The sequence below is a fragment of the Mytilus edulis genome, chromosome 11, assembly GCF_963676685.1.
Source record: "Mytilus edulis chromosome 11, xbMytEdul2.2, whole genome shotgun sequence".
Lineage (NCBI taxonomy): Eukaryota > Metazoa > Mollusca > Bivalvia > Mytilida > Mytilidae > Mytilus > Mytilus edulis.
In genome coordinates, this window is record NC_092354.1 from 58,070,081 (window position 1) to 58,091,578 (window position 21,498).

Genomic DNA, 21,498 nt, shown 5'->3' on the forward strand with positions numbered 1-21,498 from the left:
CCCATGTAGCTGTAACAAATGCCATTAATCACGTATATGAGATTGTAAGTGTAAAAAATAAAATTGTACCTAATTACTTCCAAACTTAATATCAAAAACAATTTTTGTTGTTTCGTGCATTCCAGGGTTATCACAATTGACGATGAAAAGTAATCAACGTGGGATATTGACAAGTCTAGTACAACGATATCATACAATTTTAATTTAAAATATGTGTTAATATTTAAAATAATTTCCAAACTATCACACATTGTAAATTAAGTACATGTTAGAAGCAGCAGATGTTACGACTTAACTGTCCCCCTAAGATTTGATAATTTTTCATCAAATTACATTTCGTATCACACTCATACTAAATATCAAACTTCGCTATGGTATCAATTTGTCTTACTTTCTTACAATGTTAAGATTTCTTCCATTTTTCTATTCACCCTTTGTTGTTCTGTTTTTATGTTGATGATTTATTAAGCTATTACCAATTAAAGATCATTTGATTCAAGATAACATCCTGACTAATCCCTTTGCAGAATTAAGGTTCGCCTGAAGTTCAGAGTTTAAAATATCAAAACTGTCGATGCTTTTATACTAGACAAGATTATTGTGAAAACCGTACAATTATATCTTATGTTCAGAATTCTAAAAAAGGGATATGCAGTTTAATACTTGGCATGAACAATCATTTTTCTAGGATGAACAAATCGGCATGTCTCCCTCAGGCACGGGAAATAAATGTATACATTTCCCCCATTACATGTGCAAGATAATTTTAAGGGCAATTAACAATACGTTCATATAGATCCATTCCATAATTTCAAACCCTCATACATTGTAGCGAATGTAATTGTGTCCTCATCCTAGCAATGCACAAAATAAGTAACTTGTAACGTTGAACGTGAAGAAATCAGTTATTAACGAACGTATTTCCCTAACACATCAATACAAGTTATATTTGAATAATTCGATAATAATCACAAGAAATGTCGATATAAAATATATCAGAAAAAATAGATGTATTAAGGATGTACTTAGGTGAGGTTACGTGAAAATTGATAAATCAAGGATTTAAAATTGATACTATAAGCTTGTAGAGCATTCGTTAAGGATAAACAAAAACTCAAAATAATGATAGGTCATGGACCTCCTTTTCGAGATATTTGAGATTTAAAATATGGCGGGAAAAGACTGACTCGGACTTTTACCTGACATTTGCACTGGTATTATTTGGGTCTCAAAACAGAAGAAAGAAAATCAAGAATCTTCTAAAATTTTGGTAAATGACCTTTCATGAGCTATTAAGTCTTACGTGAAAAAATAAATGGGTGTTATGGGGCAAAATATTTTACCTTGTATTGTATGGAAAAACACCAAGGAGTCCGAATATTTGACATGAATTCCAAAACCTTACCTAATTACATCCTTAAGGAAATAATATTATATCTGGAAGTTTACTAACAAATTATATTGCACTTAATGATTACAGTTATAATATGAACCATTCATAACAATTCTGTTTTTTTTAATTAATGAACTTAAATAGTTAAGGTCACTATTGTATTGTAACAATTGGTTTTTAATTAATCACGTGATGTGTTTGTTTATTTTATTACCTTGGGGGGATGCAGGGATAAAATGTCAGTGTGGAAATCTATAATGCATTTATCTCTGAATTGCAAGAAATCAGGTTTATGTTATTATAACTTTTCATGAGATCTGTATTAATATTTTTTAATAGTTGTTATTATAATTGGATTATGAGTGAATGTATAAAATGAAATAAAATTGAAGTACTTGTAATACTTTTAACACGAAACTCTTATGTATAATAAACATGAATAACATCAATGATACTAAATATATAAACTTCTTCACAAGACTTAAGTATATTTTCTATCGACCGGAATAAGTTTAATGTTCAGGTAATAACAATTTATTTTTAACGAGGAAGTTGATGGCATCACGAGAATATGAGTCAATATCATCAGTTTTTCTCAATCAGTCGTTAAACTTAGTATTGCAGTATTTCATTAAAACTACAACAACAACATGCAGGTATTTTGTGTACAGCAGCAATGTTTACTTGTACATTTTGTAATTTTTGCACAAACAACTAAATAAGTCAACATGCAACTGTGACTATTGTCATTGTTGTGTGTATTTCTTACAACTGTTTTCTATAGGTACTGTAAGGCTTTACTGCTCTGATAACTTAATGTCATCTTTAATCGGGACCAACCGACTGCAAGCGGCCTGGTACAAATATCAATGCTTTAGTCAACAAATCGCAGCCCCACCATATAGCAAAAATGAAGTTAAATTATGCGTCTGGTGTACCAAGATAATCGCGTTATCTGTGCATTTACGAAACTTTTTATAAACTCTTTAAAGATTCCGTAGCAGGGAAAAATGTAGGTTCCTACCGACACATCTGCCACTTTGCTAAGGATCTTTAAATATCATTTTTCGCCAAAGTCGACATATTGTTCAAACTACATCTGCATCAAATTTAGAATGGAAATGACGATTATGTCAAAAAGACAACAACCCGACTAAAGAGCAGACAACAGCCGAAGGCCACCAATGGGTCTTCAACAAGGCAAGAAAATCACACATCCGGATGTGGTCACTTGATGTCCCTTAAATAAAAGTGTGTACTAGGCTGCAAGTATATTTTATTAAATGAACATTCCAAGCACTATTCGGGGAGATTTATTTCTGTATATTAAACTTCCAAAAAGTGAACCCCAATACTAAGACATTACTTATGTATGCACTAGTTTTTGTTATCTATTAGTTTTCATTGTAAATCGTGTTTTATATGTTGTTGTTATTTTCAAATCCGAAGTGTCTAACCAGACTTAAGACTAAGAAGAATAACAAATGTCGGGAGCTTAAGACACAGTGTGTTGTGTTGTTTGATAATAGCAGGGTCGTGCTCTACTAGCCTTTATAAATATACACAATACGATTGTGTTTTAACGAAGTATTAATTACATTGTGACAGGAAACTAACACTTACAATTGGTATACATAGTTGTCCATTTTTAAAAACTTCACATTAAGTGTACAATTTAATCTTCGGTTCTTCTGACATCGATAAAGGGGAGGGTTGAGATCTCATAAACATGTTTAACCTCGCCGCAATTTTGCGCCTGTCCCAAGTCAGGAGCCTCTGGCTTTGTTAGTCTTGTATGATTTTTTATTTTAGTTTCTTGTGTATAATTCGGAGTTTAGTATGACGTCCATTATCACTGTACTAGTATACATATTTTTTAAGGGGCCAACTGAAGGACCCCTACGGGTGCGGATGTTTCTCCCTACATTTAAAACCCATTGGTGGCCTTCGGCTGTTGACTGCTCTATGGTCGGATTGTTGTCGCTTTGACACATTCCCCATTTCCTTTCTCAATTTTAATAAGAACTTGAAAAAGTGAACTTGTATTGTATAACTAAATTCGTATTAGTATTTTGATTTTGTTGATATATGGCTGATCATGAAAAAAATCACAATAAGATATGTGTTGTCCCTTGGACTTTATAAAAAATCAAGTCATTAAAAAGACTAAGACCAAACGTGACAATGTATTGCTAAATACCATTTTAACATACATTTGTGCATTATTTGTATTTTTTACAAATTTTCTGCAAATATGATATATACTAATTTTCATGTGTTTTGAACGTATTTTATTTAGGCTTTGTTTCAAAACTATTGAATTTTATAATAAATTACTTCTGTTTTGCGCACACGACCTTATATACGTTTAGGCGTTGTGCAACAGTACGAAATGTTTAAAAATTTAATTGCATGTCTTACTAATCAAATCTGCTACTACTTAAAATATATCAATTAAAGATTATATCTGATTGCATATCTTTCCTTCTAATTAGACGAGTGATATGTGAAGACAATATCCGTTTTATTGAGCATCACAATGTGGCAGCAGATCGTGGAGAACATACTTACTGGCTTGGAATTAATCATTTTGATGACATGGTAAGCGATTAATAAGAGCGAATTTAACATTGAATTAACATGAAAAATTACTTGTTAGTAAGAAAATACTTTTTGTTTCCAAACGCATTTTTCATACCTAAAAAATGTACATAACGGTCGAACGTAGGGTGATTAATATCGAGTATTAAAATATAAACAGAACAATTCTTTGTAATCATTTGGAGAAAAACAACATCAACTTTAGATATAACAAAAACATTGCATGGACAATTTCTTTTATAAAATATCACTTCGGAATATTAATGATTTTCTTATCTCAGTCATAAAATAACCGTAGCCTATTCTTTGAATATTGGGTAATCAATGCTCGTCAACTTTGTACTTGTTTTGCTCTCGAATTATTTTTATTTGAGCGTCACTGATGGGTTTTATTTAGACGAAACGCGTGTCTGGCGTATTAAATTATTTGCTTGGTACATGTACCTTTGATAACTATTCTTTAATAATATATGAGTTAACATCAATATTGGGAATTGATAAAAACACGACTTTCGATCATCTTCTGTAATCAAACAATTAGTTTAATTATTATCTTCAATGTCAGTCAGAGAAAGAAGTATCTCAGAAAATGTAAGGATACAAAATGTCAAACAATGTAATAAAATGGGGTTCTACATATCTCCCGCCAGATAATTTCAAAGTTCCAGACGAAGTTGACTGGCGACAACAAGGTTATGTAAATCCTGTGAAAGATCAGGTCGGTATTCTTACCCTTTCTCAGACTTGTTTTGTGTGTTCGTCGTTTTTTACCCTAACTGCCATCAATTTAAAAAAAAAAATATTCATATCTGAAGAGAGCAAACGTTGATTTGACGTTTCATATTTTATTAGAGATAAATACTTTAGCATAAGCTATATTTGTTTGCAAATTAAAATTCCAACTTAAGAAAAATATCCTTAGACATTCTGGATTAACGGCAAATTTTATCTTAGATACCAAACATGTCGAAGCTAGAGGTGTTTGGATTATTCTTTCAGAAAGAATAGTTGAAGCTATATAGTTATCAGCACGATCAAGTACATAAATTTGTCGCACTGTACCACGTTTACGTGATACATTTGATTGATTGATTGTTGGTTGCTTTAAGCCGCATTAGCACAACAAGGCTATATCGCGGTGATACCTGATACATTATAATAAGATGCATAATACATATCTGTGTTATCTTAGGTATGAACATATTATCTGAATATGCAATCAAAACGTTCGTTACAAGAATAAAAATATTTTCTTTATTCAGGGACAATGTGGATCTTGCTGGTTATTTTCTTCAAATGATGCTCTTGAAGGTCAGCCTTTCAAGAAAACTGGAAATCTGGTTTCCTTATCAAAACAGAACCTTGTAGATTGCACTTTTAAGTATGGTAAATATCAGGCTAACATGTCATTCGATGTTAGGTCAATGTTTTCAGATATCGACCAGATAAAAAATACATGATTAGCATCTTCCTCTATAAAAAAAACCCTCAAACACTGAAATAAGGAGAACTTAAATCTGTTCCATCAGTATCGCGCATATTTCATAAATAAGAATTATTAACGTAAAATAAAAAGTTTATCAACAAGTTGGAAAACAGACCCCAGATAACTATGCTACGTTTGTTGTATCTATACTTTCGGCCGCTGCTCTTCGCAACTTTGATTGAGCACTGTCCTAACAGGACGAACACATCAATGCTAGATAAACATTTGTAAACAAATATCTTCTGACAAGTCCATTATATGCTCCGAAGTCAGCAGGATATTGTGTTGTGGACATGGAAAATATGATACTAAAATCTGAAATGAATGTTAAATATTAGGTGGGTGGAGGGAATCGATTTAATCTTACGTATAACACAAATAATATAAAATTAAGGAGTCATTACGTCCTTCTTTCAAGGTACCAAAGAAATATTATTATGTCTGAATGTGTATATGTTTAATTGTGTCGTATTTTAACGACATAACAAAAAATTGTTACAATCTTAGACCCGTCACTTAGAATGTCATCATTTCCTCGTATAATTGTTAGAATGGGACCTGTAGATTTCGAGAGTCCGATGTCGGAGCTACAGACACAGCTTATACCAAAATCCCACAAGGTGATGAACAGGCTTTGAAATTTGCCGTTGCAACAGTAGGTCCAATATCAATAGCGATTGATGCTGACAGAAATTTTTAACATTACGAGAGAGGTTGGTTCCTTATTAAAATATAAATTCGACTATACAGTAAACAGAATTGCAAAAACTGTACTAAATAGAAGTGGGTTGGGTTTTTTTAAAAGGGCCTTATTGCCATTTTCTGACCTTTTATACATCAATGAAGAAGTGATAATACAGTATTGAAAATGTAAAATCACAAAAAATACTGAAATGCGCGAGGAAAAATCAAATCGGAAAGTCCCTAGTAATAAAATGATCAAATGGCAAAATCAAAAGTTCGAACACATTAAAAGAATTAAAACAACTGTCCTGACTTAGTACAGGCATTTTCTTGTGTAGAAAATGGTGGATTAAAGGAGTAGGTCCGGTAAGACCCCTTTTTGGCCCCAAAATATAGCAATTTCACGAAATTGTTAAAATGTAAACTATTAGTTATTTATTGGACAGTAGAATGCTTCTGCTACATGAATATAGGCTGTTTTTTACAATACAATGCACATATATCGAGTAGTAGCAGCATAAAGTCATGCTAAATTACTGAAATCTTCACAATTATAGCATTTTAGTTAAATTTTAGACGGTTTCCGTGTAAAACGAAAGTGGCCGCATTCGTGTTCATCCTTAATATTGAAATGTAAGTTGTATTGGATGATAATACAAAACATATATAAAGGTTGAGGATGAACACGGATGCGGCCACTTTCATTTTTGACAAAAACCATCTGAAAAGTGACATGTTTCTGCATATTTGGTAGATTTTTCATATTTGAGCTTGAATTGGATCGTTTTTAATGACTAATTCAGTTAAAATCTTTCACATAAACTAATTGAATCAAACAATAGACACTAAAGTGTTTAAAAAGTGGTCAAAATCTGTCGTCAGATGAACCTGAAATTTGAGGCCAAAATCGGTCCTTATCGGACCTACTCCTTTGTTTTTATAGCTAGCTAAATCATTCCTTTGAATAGAATTAACTAATTTCAGCCTGTAAACGAAACGATCCACAAGTTTAAACTCCACGTACTATAAGATATGATAATAAGAAAACACTGTTAAATTATAAATTGAAAAACACTCATTTGCATAGCAAATAATTAAAATAATCTGACCAAATTGGATATTTTGAACACTTCGTGATGAAAAACACAGGTACCATTCTTTTTTACAGAAATGATGACAAAACCCGGCACTTCAATTTGGTGCATTTTCCATGTCTGTAAATTTTTATTGTTTGTACTTTGATTATTATGAATCTGTATCCTTTTTTTTAATTCATCGAGGACAAATTTTGCGTAAAATTAAATGTATTTGACATCCAAATTTAAGCAGATCATGTTAAAGTTCAAAATTTTAAATTTCAATATCGATTTTGAAGTTTATTTATGAAAATAAGACATGTACGGTTTTTTAAATAATACTCCCCCCCCCCCTAAAAAAATCGCGGTTCTGCCTAAAATCAATGGTTTTGATAAAAAAAAATGTAAATATTAGACCAGTTGTGCACTTATTTACCTTGGTACAGTGTTTAAAGTTCCTTTACATATGGGAAATGCATTTCCTTGTTTAGTTTCTTATATTGACTACACTGGTCTAAGTAGTTACTACTGTAATCACTAGCCGGTCAACACTGAGGTGGAGGAATGCTGTCTCCTTCGCCATTACTCCATATTGTTAACTGGTTACTTAATACATTGTAAATTGTGCGATCTTATAATATGTATTACAGGAGATTTTGACAAACCAGCCTGCAATGCCTCTTTCACTCACCATGCAGCTTTGATTGTTTGATATGGTGTATAGAATGGACAAGACTATTAGTTGGTAAAGAACAGGTACGACGAATTTGTAGTAAGACAAAAATTAAATTTTGTTAAACCAGTTTTGAATGAAAGTTATTAAAAAAAAATGAAAACTTTTCACATGGCTATGAGAGGGGAGTTTTGGCATGCCACAAGGCCAGGTTCAACCCGCCATTTTTTTCTTTGGGAGTGTCCTGCACCAAGTCAGGAATATGGCCATTGTTATATTGTGGTTCGTTTCTGTATGTGTTATATTTTAACGTTGCGTCGTTTGTTTTCTCTTGTTTTTGAGTGTGGATTCGCATTGCCATAGGACGTGTCACGGTACTTGTCTGTCCCAGAGTCCGTAGATTTTGTTTGATGATATTGCATGTGGACCAATGACCTGACGGACATAGATTCTATTTTTTGTTTTTGTCAATCACTTTAGTTTTCTTATTTTTTTTATTTATGTGAGCTTCAGCCCATTGTTGACATGCCTTTGCTATTTTTTATTTATTTTTTTGAATGATAAATAACATTGGTTACTGTGTGATCCTTGTATCACGACAATACCCTTCTCTGTTGTTTCGAAAGGAGCACCGATTAAACATGTGTAATGACTTTTGTATGTGTTTTAAGTAATCAAATATAAAACATTAACAGTATTAACTTTTCACTGCATTTGTCAAAGTACATGTGACAATATTTCTGTATAGAATTTCTGTATGTGTTTTTTTATTATTTGTATTTTGATTACTATGAATCTTTTTACTACATCCATTTTTTGCGTATATTTCACTATTTTGCGTGAGATTGGAACAAGGCGGTAAACACTAAAACTGAAACGCAGAGAAAACAACTGTTCCGTCTTTAAATTAGACCTGCCACTTCTTTTTATATTTAAACATTCGCTGTAAATTGTGATTTGTCTTCAGCTTTTAATATTTTTAATATGTCTAATATGGCCAATATAGCAAATCAATTTCAGTATTCGTTCTTTATTTCATACCAAACGGAAACACATGATATAACATGGTGTATCAAGGTATGTCACAAAGTCCATAAATGAACATGGAAAACGGAAAGCAAAGGCACGGTCCTGCTATTGCTGCTGATTCCATCTCAAAGATAAAAGACACTGTTATGTAGACGAAACGCGCGTCTGGCGTATAAAATTATAATCCTGGTACTTTTGATAACTATTTACACCACTGGGTCGATGCCACTGCTGGTGGACGTTTCGTCCCCGAGGGTATCACCAGCCCAGTAGTCAGCACTTCGGTGTTGACATGAATATCAATTATATGGTCATTTTTATAAATTTTCTGTTTACAAAACCTTGAATTTTTCGAAATACTAAGGATTTTCTTACCCCAGGAGTAGATTACCTTAGCCGTATTTGGCACAACTTTTTGGAATTTTGGATCCTCAATGCTCTTCAACTTTGTATTGATTTGGCTTTTTAACTATTTTGATCTGAGCGTCACTGAGGAGTCTTATGTAGACGAAACGCGCGTCTGGCGTATAAAATTATAATCCTGGTACTTTTGATAACTAGTTAGATCTTTCATATGCAATTTAAAAAAATACTTAGTGCATTCAATCCATAACTTCCTAATCTCATGAGACTATTTTTTCTGAAACCCTTACCCTAAAGCAATTAGCAAAAATGATATAAGAAAGGAAACAATCCGACCATGGAGCAGACAACAGCCGAAGGCCACCAATAGCTTTTCAATTTAGCGAGAAACTCCCGCACCCGTCGGTGTCCTTCAGCTGGCCCCTTTGAAATATGTATACTAGTACAGTGATAATGGACGTCATACGAAACTCCGAATTATACACAAGAAACTAAATTATAGTTATCAAAGTTATTATTAGTTTCTTGCAAACCCACAAATGTATAAGGAAAAGGAAAAGAAAATAAATCACAAAAATACTGAACTCAGAGGAAAATCAAATTGGAAAGTCTCTAATCACATGGCGAAATCAAATGAAAACACAACAATAAACAACTGACAAATGAGCGACACTTACTCGCCAGAAAAATTCAGCAGTGATACATGTAAGCATTGATTGAATGAAGGCTCGTTACTTTTTACACGCTAGTACATGATTAAGCGTGATGAAACTGTTTGCTTGGCATTTTATTGATAGATAATAGTTAAAAGGTACCAGGATAATAATTAAGTACGTCTGACGCGCGTTTCGTCTACATAAGACTCATCAATGACGCTCATATCAAAATATTTATAAAGCCAAAAAGTACAAAGTTGGAGAGCATTGAGGATTCCAAATTCCAAACTTTGGTTGTGAATTTTGTCCTCATATTTATACTGCAGAATTTCATCAAAATGTTTATGATTCAAACATTTAAAAAAATAACCTGCTTGGATAATTCCCGTACACAGTGGCGGATCCATAAATTTTCCTAAGTGGGGGCCCACTGACTGACTTAAGAGGGGGCCCGCTCCAGTCACGCTTCAATGATTCCCTATATAAGCAACCGAATTTTTTCCCAAAAAGGGCCCCCCCCCCCCCTAAATCCGCCTCTGGTACACATGTGAGTATCGTGTTTAATCCTAGTTAAATGACCGCAATCTTAACAGTCAACTCAAGTCAACAAAAGGCCTTAAACAGTTATTAAAAATGATTGGATACACATAAAACAATGTTACGTAATCTGATTAATGTATAACACAATACAAGAAACAAAAATATGATATGCATCAACAATCATACGTTTCAATTAGACATAGAACCTTGAGTCTTCATATTTGTTTAGCATTCAATATTCAGTTATGTTTTAATTAATTATTTAACAAATGCATGGTAGTTCAGTAAAACAACTATTTGGATATAGGTTAACGCCATTACAAATTAAACCTGAAAGGTACACGAAGTCTTCTCTGCGTGATATTAACTTTCCTTTTGTTTTCCAAAAAAATAAGTAAGGCTCATTTGATAAAACGTACGTTCACATGATTCTTTGTCATTGTTTGCCGTGTTGTTAATTCTTTCTAAATAATTGTAAGCCATTATCATACATTCACGAAAGTCCTATCGTCGCTGGGCTTTTAAAATGTTGTAAATTATAATTTTTTAAAGAAAACAATATCTCACAAGCAGGCTTTGCAAATTTTGGCAAAATGCATGCTTCCAAAATTTCGTATGTGAACTTGAACATTTTTGTAAATAGCAGTGAAACAAAAACTTTGACATTTCTGGATTATCCAAGAACTTAAATTATTTTCACAGAACGACGCTATGCTTCCCGATATGAATATAACTTTACTTTCCTCAAAAGAGGAAAAGAATCTTCCCGTTGTTACTGTTGTAAACATATATAAATTATAAGTGAAGGTTTATATTTTGAAAGATATACTATAAGAAGTAATTTGGAAGAAAAAATGGTATTTTCTTTATAAAAATCAGCAAATCGTACACATTGTAGATATGCATTTTAACCTTATGAACATGCTAATTACTCAAAAACTACTGTGTAAGCAATTCTGTGTCGTCGGTGATGTTATATATTGTCCTCTTAGTCCAAATTATATATCCAGATAAAAGTAGTACCAGAACAGTAAGTACTCCGACAAATACAGCTAGGGTGATAGTCGATGAAGCTGAAATATACAAAAATTACATCATCCGTTTTATCATCCTATAAATCCAAAAATTCACGAGTTACCATGTTAGAATATGTTTTTCTATTGATTATCAAAGAAGGGCGAAAGATATCAAAAGGATACATTATTGTTCTTAAAGATAAAGTCTTCTGACGTTGAATTCTCGTTAAAATCTCGTTCTAAAATCATTTCCTAAACATGTTATTCACTTGGATGTATCAATGAATTTAAAAATAATCATAATCAAACTTATCTTTGTTAAAACAAATGTGTCTTTATTAAGTAATTGTGAAGTTTCAAAGAAGTTATACTTCACAGACCACACCTTTCTAAACCATTATGCATTTTAAACATTTCAAATTCAAAATAAAACTAGTGATTTAAGTTATTGAACGTATCTTTTAAGTAACTATGCAATGTCATAATTATAACGTAGACTTCTTATGATTAAACTCACTTAAATAAATTGCATAATTCATATCAAATTAGCTAGCATTTGCAAATTTTATAGAATAATTTTGCGGTTTGAAATTTTGTAATTTGATAGTTCCAAACTTTGAATGGGGTAATTATATTCAGTTTGTAAGTATTCGATGATAAGAGCTTAGGTTGAAAATTTAAATTTTCTTCCTAATGTTTTAACTCAAAGATCTGTTCCTACCTGCAGAACTTGTTTCTACACTAGATGTAGTTTTAACGTCACTTGACATCTTCTTTAAGTAGCTGTGACATGTTGGTAATCCAATTGGAATATGTAGTCTCGAGTTCTCAAAAGATTCATTCAGCATTAGTGCCATACCTTCTACCATATGTTTATCAATGTGACAGTGCATGAACCATACTCCTGGGTTTCTGGCATCAATTCTTATTATTACATATCCCCCGTATGGTACCACTACTGTATCTTTGCGAACAGGATTATCTATGTTGATACCAGGGATGTTCTTGTAATTAGTCCAAGACGAATTTTTCCATTTTGCATTATTACAACTACTGACAGAATTTGAAAGTGTATTGCTGCATATAATATCATCTGTAAATGCGAATGCGCCACCAATGATTACTTTTGGAAACTCCATTTTTAGAATTTCAAACGTATGGCCATGCATGTGTATAGGATGAGAAATGACAGCGCCCCTACCGAGGTTTAGTAAAACCATAACAATTTCAGATCCGGATCTCAAGTTCAATGAATGGCTACAATGACAAATCTCTTCATCTGTACATCCATTACAGTCGTTATCAACTTCAGATGGCTGTGTAAGAGCAGACACAGTTGGCCATCTAAAAACTCTGCCATTAATGGATGACTTATTTTTTGGAAAACCAAAGTTTAAGAAATGTAAGGCTTTTTCGTTCGATTTTGTTATATCATTTACAACAAATTTGTCATCATCTACATTTCCTCTTGCTTTAAGGTTGTTTACAGGAATGCAATTAATATTCATCTCGTTTGGAAATGTATTAAATGGACAATTTAGGACTCGAATTATGCTACTATTTTCGTAAACCTTTGCTTGAAGAGACATTTTGTCGGAAACCTTGAGGAAACCAAGTCCAATGGGCGGTTCAATTGTTAGATTATGTGACGAAAGGATGCTGACCGTTAAGTTATATATTCCCTCCTCTGCATAGTCAAGATCGAGTTCAAAATCATAACGTTCAGCAGGATATATTATAATTTTATCAACGACAGTAGGAACAACCTCAAAACCATCGGTTTCTGTTACATTAAACTTTAAACCAGGTATAGAAAACAGGAGTACATGCCTTGAACCGACGCCTATTAGTCTTAACAAACATTGATTGCCTTTTGTAACATGGAATGTTTCTAGAGGTGCAAGAATATCTTTAAACTCTCCTCTTCCGTTAATTAAAATTGAAGTGGGCCTATCCTCAACCTTTGCATACAACCGTTCCATTGCGTTATATTGATGATTCCATTCCTGTACCTGAACAATACTTTGAAATTTAAAAGGTACTGAGTCCCTTTTTCGAATAACGATAAATGCACCATATAGACCCATGTCTCTTTGGTTGCCCACATGTGAGTGATACCAGTAGGATCCACCAAATGTCGGTTGGAAAGTGTAATTAAAAGTCTGTCCTGGTAGTATTGGACATTGAGATACAAATGCAACGCCATCCATTGCTGGCCATCCAAGTTGGTCAATACCGTGCCAGTGAATAGTTACAGCTTCATTTATCATATGATTTGTAACTAGAATCGTTATTGTCTGGTTCTGATAAATTATGATTGGTGGTCCAGGCATAGATCCATTTGCAGTAAGTAGATGCCTTGTATGATTCCAGCCGTCAGCAGTTATTATTTCATCTATAGGGACTGGACCATTTCTTTCTGGATTTATTGAATATAGTTCACGATCCTTTGCGTACACTTGACCGATAGCTTGACCCATCATAGTGAAAGAAGATTTAATATTCAGTGATGTTGAACAGTGCAGAGCTTTTTCATCACAATGAAAGCCAACAACGATACCGATTAGTCCATACACAGCAAAGAGAACAGTTTTGGAAACCTACAAACATAATTATTATATCAAATGTTTATGATATTAAAGTCGATTTTTTTTCGTTGTATTATATGTGTTAACCATCAAATCAAATTCCATTCATCTGGTGTGTAAAGCGTTCAGGTTATTTATCATTTATCATTAATCAGTTTACTTCTATTCACAATATACTTGGGCTTTTTGTTTAGATACACCTACTCAGCTTAGATTAAACACTTTATCCGAACCTTTATCAAATATTGTATACAGTATTTAATTTTAATTGATGCATTACAGTGTGGTTTACACAATTCACAATAAAATATGCGAGCGATTCAAATAACTTCATACAGAACAAAGTAACACAGATTTGTTAGATAAGACGATTTGTCTTTTGTTGTCGTATAACAAAGCTCAACAAAGGGATTGTCTGGCGTTTCAATTAAATTAAACCTTCACGTCAATGTACTCCTTTAAGGACACAAAACGTAACTTATCGAAGTAAAAAAAAAATTGTCCGAAAACTAACAAATTCATTTTTTTATTATATATAAGAATAAAGGTATAAACAATAGTATATTGTAAAAAAATGATTTTTTCAGTTTATTTATGGACAATATACTGTTGCTTCTTGATTTAAAACAGCCCTGTAAAACGACTGAAATTTTAACACTCAAATGTTTTATGATTGTTTAGGAAAATGTATTAGCCAATTGCAATGTAAGTTATATATGACAACTTGTACTGTTATCTTACACAAAAGTCATATATATCATGTATATGTATGTATTGTTCGTGTGTATTTGTGTGTGTGCGCTTGTGTATGTGTTCTTGTATTTGGCCATGTTTCATGAATATGAATCATAGGAGTATGATAAACCACTAATGTTCAAGGTAGTAGGGATCTGTGTGTAAACAGCACATAACTGATTATTAATGTAACAGTATAAATATATGATAAAATTGAGAATGGAAATGGGGAATGTGCAAAAGAGACAACAACCCGACCATAGAGCAGACAACAGCAGAAGGTCACCAACAGGTCTTCAATGCAACGAGAAATGCTCGCACCCGGAGGCGTCCTTCGGCTGGCCCCTAAACAAATATATACTGGTTCAGTGATAATGAACACCATACTAAACTCCAAATTATACACAAGAGCTAAAAGTAAAAATGATACAAGACTAACAAAGGCCAGAGGCTCCTGACTTAGGACAGGCGCAAAAATGAGGCGGAGTTAAACATGTTTGTGAGATCTCAACCCTCCCCATATACCTCTGGCCAATGCAGAAAAGTAAACGCATAACAATACGCACATTAAAATTCAGTTCAAGAGAAGTCCGAGTCTGATGTCAAGAGATGCAACCAAAGAAAATAAACAAAATGACAATAATACACAAATAACATCAGACTACTAGCAGTTAACTGACATGACAGCTCTATATAGTTCATAGTTACTCTCTAGCGAAAGAGTAAATTACATATACAATAGGTAGAAGCTTTATATACAACTGAAGCACATCATTATTGCCGACGATATTTTGTGTAGATATTTATGGTAGTTGATCTTTCTATGACTGGTCAATACTATACAAAATAGCAGTAGTTGATCGGACATTAACAACAAGTAATTGTTTATCTTTGACAAGACAATCAAATATGCATAAATTAGTGGTTTATCATAATGTCCCCCGCACATGTATTACGAAGTGAAGCTCCTAATGGCAACAGCACACACAACAAAAGTCTAAAAGTCTGAAAAGCCAGTTTTTGTCTTAATTTGCATGAACTTTTACTCGACATTCTCCAAAAATATGACTTGTGCCTTAATATTTCTTGACAAGTTCTCTTTTATATTAAATTTGTATGAAATTTACTCGACATTTCTGGACATTCTTAATATGGTCTTTAAATTACTTGACAAATTCTTGACATTTGAATAATGGCTTGCAATCTTGACATATTCTCGACATTCTTATTTTTTCTCAGTATGGCTTGAAATATTCTGAACATTTTGAATTGTGTCTTAAATGTACTTGAGTTCTGAGCTTTACAAATCATGACCAATATGCATGATACAACTTTAATCTTTATTTCTCTACAAATGATATACTGTTGTTTCAAGTTACACTTCTGACAACAAAAATAAAAGTTGGGCATGTAAAATAATTAAAAATTTACGTATATAAATATTTTTAAAAATACAAATGTGGCTATGAAATCTAAAGTATAAAATAATTTAAATGTGGGTTTTTAAAAAATTATAAATAATAATTATTGTACCAAAAGGTGGCATGTGTAATTAGCAAATTATGATGATATACAAATCATGCATTTAACAAAAGAAAAAAATGTTAATGTCATCTGTTTGAATATATATTTAGTATATAAGTACACATGGACAGGATGTTCCCCATGCATTTAAGGTATTCCACATTACACAACTGTCAAATGGAAATTACTACTTTACCTGTAATCAGCCATACAACTTATCAGTTGACCGACCATGCCACTACAGTTTAAAAAATGTGTTGATAGATGAAAATGAATAAAAAAAAAGGATTTTTTTCAGTTTATTCATGGACAATATACTGTTGCTTCTTGATTTAAAACAGCCCTGTAAAACTGTGAAAAAATTTGGGGTTAATTATTTTAACATAAAACAAATTGAATAAATTCCAAAGATTAAAAGAAAATTTTGATGAGACTGTCATCAAAGTGAGAGGTTAGGCGCTTTAAAACCAGGTTTAATCCACCATTTTGACATTTCTACATTTAAAAATGCATGTACCTAGTCAGAAATATGACAGTTCTTGTCCATTCGGTTTTGAGGTGTTTTGTCATTTGATTTTGCAATGTGATTATAGACTTTCTGATTAGATTTCACTCTGAGTTCAGTATTTTTGTGATTTTACTTTTTATAATCTACTCCGATAATAATTAAAAAAATGTATTTATTATGAGTCCCATCAATGATTTCTATAGAAATTATTGGTCTCATGAAATGGGTCTCAAACAGACATGCATAATAAAACATTTCTTATCCCATGCATAGATTACCTTAGCCGTATTTGGCACAACTTTTTGAAATTTTGGATCCTCAATGCTCTTCAATTTTGTACTTGTTTGGCTTTATAAATATTTTGATATGAACGTCACTGGTGAGACTTATGTAGACGAAACGCGCGTCTGGCGTACTAAATTATAATTTTGGTACCTTTGATATCTTTTGTATAGATCTAAACATGTTTTTCTTTTCAGGAAGGAGTTATCCTAAATATTATTTTGTTTTGTAAAAAAAATATAAAATTCACCCTCCCCCCATTTTCCTTCTCTTGTTCAGCCACACAAACCAAAAAAGATGAATTGTGGGGTCCAAAAGAGACACATGGTCACATTTTAAATCTCACTACAAGCTTGATACACCTATTTTAGTAAAGCAAATTTGACCGACAGTTTGCGAACGGCAAAAATCTAAATGCTGTTTGTCCTTGTCTTCGACTTATATTCCATGAGAAAACAATTAATTAAATATTCAATAAAAACAATCAAAATTAAACTACTTGCGGAATTATTCAGGGTATACCAACTTAGTTGCATCAAAAGTTTTTCGTTCTATACCAAATTGATCCGTCATTCTTCAACGTTTAATTTAGCCATAATAAAAAAGAGTAGATAACAGCAATTGAAGGTCATAAACAGTTCAGAATAAGTCTGTTCACATTGGAGGCGAAAGTTATACTGTTGAGATAGTGTCAAGACATATTTAAGACTGTCAAGAATGTGTCGAGACATATTCAGACATTATTTAGCAAATCAAGAATACTTGACATATTCAGACATTATTAAGACTGTCAAGAATATGTCAAGACTGATCGAGACAAATTTAAGACAGTCAAGAATTGGTCGAGATTAATCCATACTCTTATCAGATGATACAGGAAGTGTCAAAAAAAATTAAGACAATGTTCATACTGTCAGGACACTTGTCAAGAAAAAAAAAGAACCTGATAAGAAAAAAATCATACTTTGTCAAGAATTTTTAAAAATTATTCAGACAAATTAAGAATGTCGAGTAAAAATTCATGCAAATTCAGACAAAAAACTTGTTTTTTCAGATTTTTTGACTTTTGTACTGACATACATGTACATGCTTATTTAAGTAATTGATTGATTGTGGGCTGCTAAATGCCCAGCGGATGAATGACCAAACCTTAACAACTCAAACCGGAAGTGTGTTTGTACGTTATCACAGAGTAAGCATTTTTATCAACAATTGCACATTAAAATTAATTTTAAATTATTTAAATGATACATTAGGAACTGTAAAGTGGAATTTGATTGCATGCATTATAATAAACAATACTATACCCGCATTCTATTTATAACACAAACCTTTATAAACTCCATCATGATGTCCAATTGCTCTTTGTCTTTAGAATGTGATTTACCTACATGTAATTGTTAACATCCATGCGAATAAAATACTTGTTAAGTCCTTATATAGGAAAGATATCATACCAGGAATACCATTTAATGACATAAACAAGCTCATTAGGATTTGAATTGATTGTGTAAATGCTAAAAAGTCGTGGGTGTAAAGTCTGAGTAAAAAATACAGTGACAGTATTTTACTGATTCCAAGAAGAATTTTATATTTAGATTTTAAACTTAGGTCATGGATATATATCTTGGAACGTCCCCTTATCAGTTCCAAAAATATCATATGAATAAATACAACTACCCACTTTTAAATGATTTTCTTAGAAAGATACACATCGTGTTACAATGGTAGTATTATAGATGTACACAATATATAATCCTTTTAAAATTATTTAGTTTTTCAATACAACTTGATCACGTGTAACGATAATATATATTTGCAGTTCTGCGAATCATCGAACTAATCATGTTGAATCTCCGCCAAATCGAACAATGCAAATACCCGGATATTGTCAAAACATTATGATCATATGTGAAATATCATATTAAACAGCTTATATATATATATATATATATATATATGTACGTCTGAGTCAGTGACAACCCTACAACAGATGTATCCATCGGATCGCTATCAATGATGGTGATACATGGCTGTGTACATAATGTATATACAACTCGTCTTAACATCAACCCAACAATGTTAGATCTTCATGCCTTATATATCATGTACTGCAGTACGCTGCTAGATTAAAACTGACGTGGAAAGGTAACACACGGCCAGTGAAAGCTCTTTTTTTGAGAGCCCAGGTGGTCGTGTGGTCTAGCGGGACGGCTGCAGTGCAGGCGATTTGGTGTCACGATATCACAGTAGCATGAGTTCGAATCCCGGCGAGGGAAGAACCAAAAATTTGCGAAAGCAAATTTACAGATCTTACATTGTTGGGTTGATGTTTAGACGAGTTCTATATAAGTGCCTATAAATAGCAGCACATGACATACAAATCTAAGGGAGTGTGGATTAATCAGTACAGAGATTAATTCAATTACACAAATAAAATTATAGATTGCCTAACAATGTAATTTTAACACACTATTTAGTATGTAAATATAAGAATGTTTAAAATATTTACAAAATGATGAAAATAAACGCAATATTTCGCTAGACCAACTAGCTTTATCTTCAACTACCAATTATGTATTTTTAAGGTAGCTAAATCCAATACAACATATACATTGAGCTGCAAAATTTTTCTTATTTTCAAAGCAGCTAAATTCAATTGCTCATAGACATTGAGCTGCAAAAATTTTCTTATTTTAAAGGCAGTTAAGTGCAACACAGACGTTAAGCTGCAAAAGTTTCTTATCATCTACATTTCACCTGGATAGATGCACGCTTGATAAAGCTAGTTGGTCTAGCGAAATATTGCGTTTATTTTCATCTTTTTGTAAATATTTTAAACATTCTTATATTTACATACTAAATAGTGTGTTAAAATTACATTGTTAGGCAATCTATATATATTTACAGATCTAACATTGTTGGGTTGATGTTTAGACGAGTTGTATATACATTATGTACACAGCCATGTATCACTATCATTCATGGCGATCCGATGGATACATCTGTTGTAGAGTTGTCACTGACTCAGACGTACTTATATATATATATATATATATATATATTTAAGTTATGCCTATTTACTCATTACATATATATAATCTAATGACCACTGATGTCATTAGGACGTTATAGCTATGCACTCGTTTGTAGAATACTGTAATCTTAAAAGGTTTTCTCTTCAAACGACATTCGCCACCTGCTTAGACAACATTATGTTTTGTTTAAATTTTTTGTCGGACCCATATTCATCTTTTTAAGGCACCAATGCTTTAGAAGGAAAATATCAAACAAATACATAAAATGTTTAGTGAAGCTAAAATTCTGAAAATATTGTGCATTAAATTCAATACATACTTGCATTTTATCTGAGTAACTGCTGGTTGAATTGAATGAATCCAGCTTAATTAAAACAGAAAGAACAAACTATACAAAGCGTCACCTCTCGACATCCAAGATAACATGAACTATATATACTTTTACTTAGAAAAGAATAATACCTCCTTTATACATCCCTTTTTGGGGTAAATAAGATAAACAAAAAGACTTTTACAAACATTTGAAAGACGACCTTTTGTCTAATCACATCTTTTCATACATCTTACTGTGTCAATTTGAGTATTTTAAGAAAGTACAAAAATAATAAGCGATCTTTATTTTGTTTTGACTTCAGTGGTTTGTCAAAAGACCAGGGTATATGGTCCGAGACCACAATTGTCGTCCCTTGATTTTCGTTGTCGACGAATATAGTCCCTAGTTTTGACAGTGGGTTACTTGCCATTAATTTTTATACCTCTTCCAAATTTATTTCTCCATATGTAATCCCTCAAATTGCATGTAGGGGGTGAAATTACACTGTAAAAAGGTTAGAAATTAGCACTTCGGAAGCTGTAAAAAGGTTAGAAATTAGCACTTCGGAAGCTGTCAAAAGATTTCAGGACGCTCTTAAAATAAAGTTGTCCATATTTAGTGTTAGAGCTGATGAAGTTTTCTATAATTTTGATATAAGTTGTCCCAAACGTAGTACAACACACTGTGAAAATTTCATTGAGAAAGCGCAGGTGGGATTTTTAAATTTTCATTTATGCTCTAAAAGAAATACACTACGAAATAATTGTGATCTCGGACCATATTACCAATATACGCATCTTTAACTGTACACATTTAACAAATACATAATTTGCTTGATTTCATATTTATAGTATTAGCAATAAAGTAAAACAAATCTAGCACCCAGGTTGATTTTTTTTATTCCATACCATCCAAAAGCACATGAAAACATCAATGAGGGGTATGCTGTTTGTTTCAGTATTTATATTTGTTCTTTGCGTGTTATTTGCAATA

The 21,498-nt window shown here is 32.3% G+C and overlaps 1 protein-coding gene and 1 pseudogene across 1 annotated transcript; one reads left to right on the plus strand and one right to left on the minus strand.

Moving 5' to 3' along the window:
* Positions 1 to 2,043: 2,043 nt before the first annotated feature.
* LOC139494417 (cathepsin L-like peptidase) lies at positions 2,044 to 7,997 on the plus strand (annotated as a pseudogene).
* A 954-nt stretch (positions 7,998 to 8,951) lies between these two features.
* LOC139495896 (uncharacterized) lies at positions 8,952 to 18,615 on the minus strand. Its single transcript, XM_071284303.1, has 3 exons — positions 18,486 to 18,615; positions 12,239 to 14,117; positions 8,952 to 11,574 (listed from the first exon to the last, which is right to left on the minus strand). The coding sequence occupies exons 1-3, from the start codon at positions 18,501 to 18,503 to the stop codon at positions 11,441 to 11,443; spliced, it is 2,031 nt and encodes a 676-aa protein (XP_071140404.1). The 5' UTR covers positions 18,504 to 18,615; the 3' UTR covers positions 8,952 to 11,440.
* Between the last annotated feature and the right edge of the window lie 2,883 nt (positions 18,616 to 21,498).

Bases quoted from the DNA above. Each gene is read 5' to 3' on its own strand.
- LOC139495896 (XM_071284303.1), bottom strand. The intron at 11,575-12,238 runs GTAGGAACAGAT...TGTATATTTCAG, and splicing joins TGTAGAAACAAGTTCTGCAG to CTTCATCGACTATCACCCTA.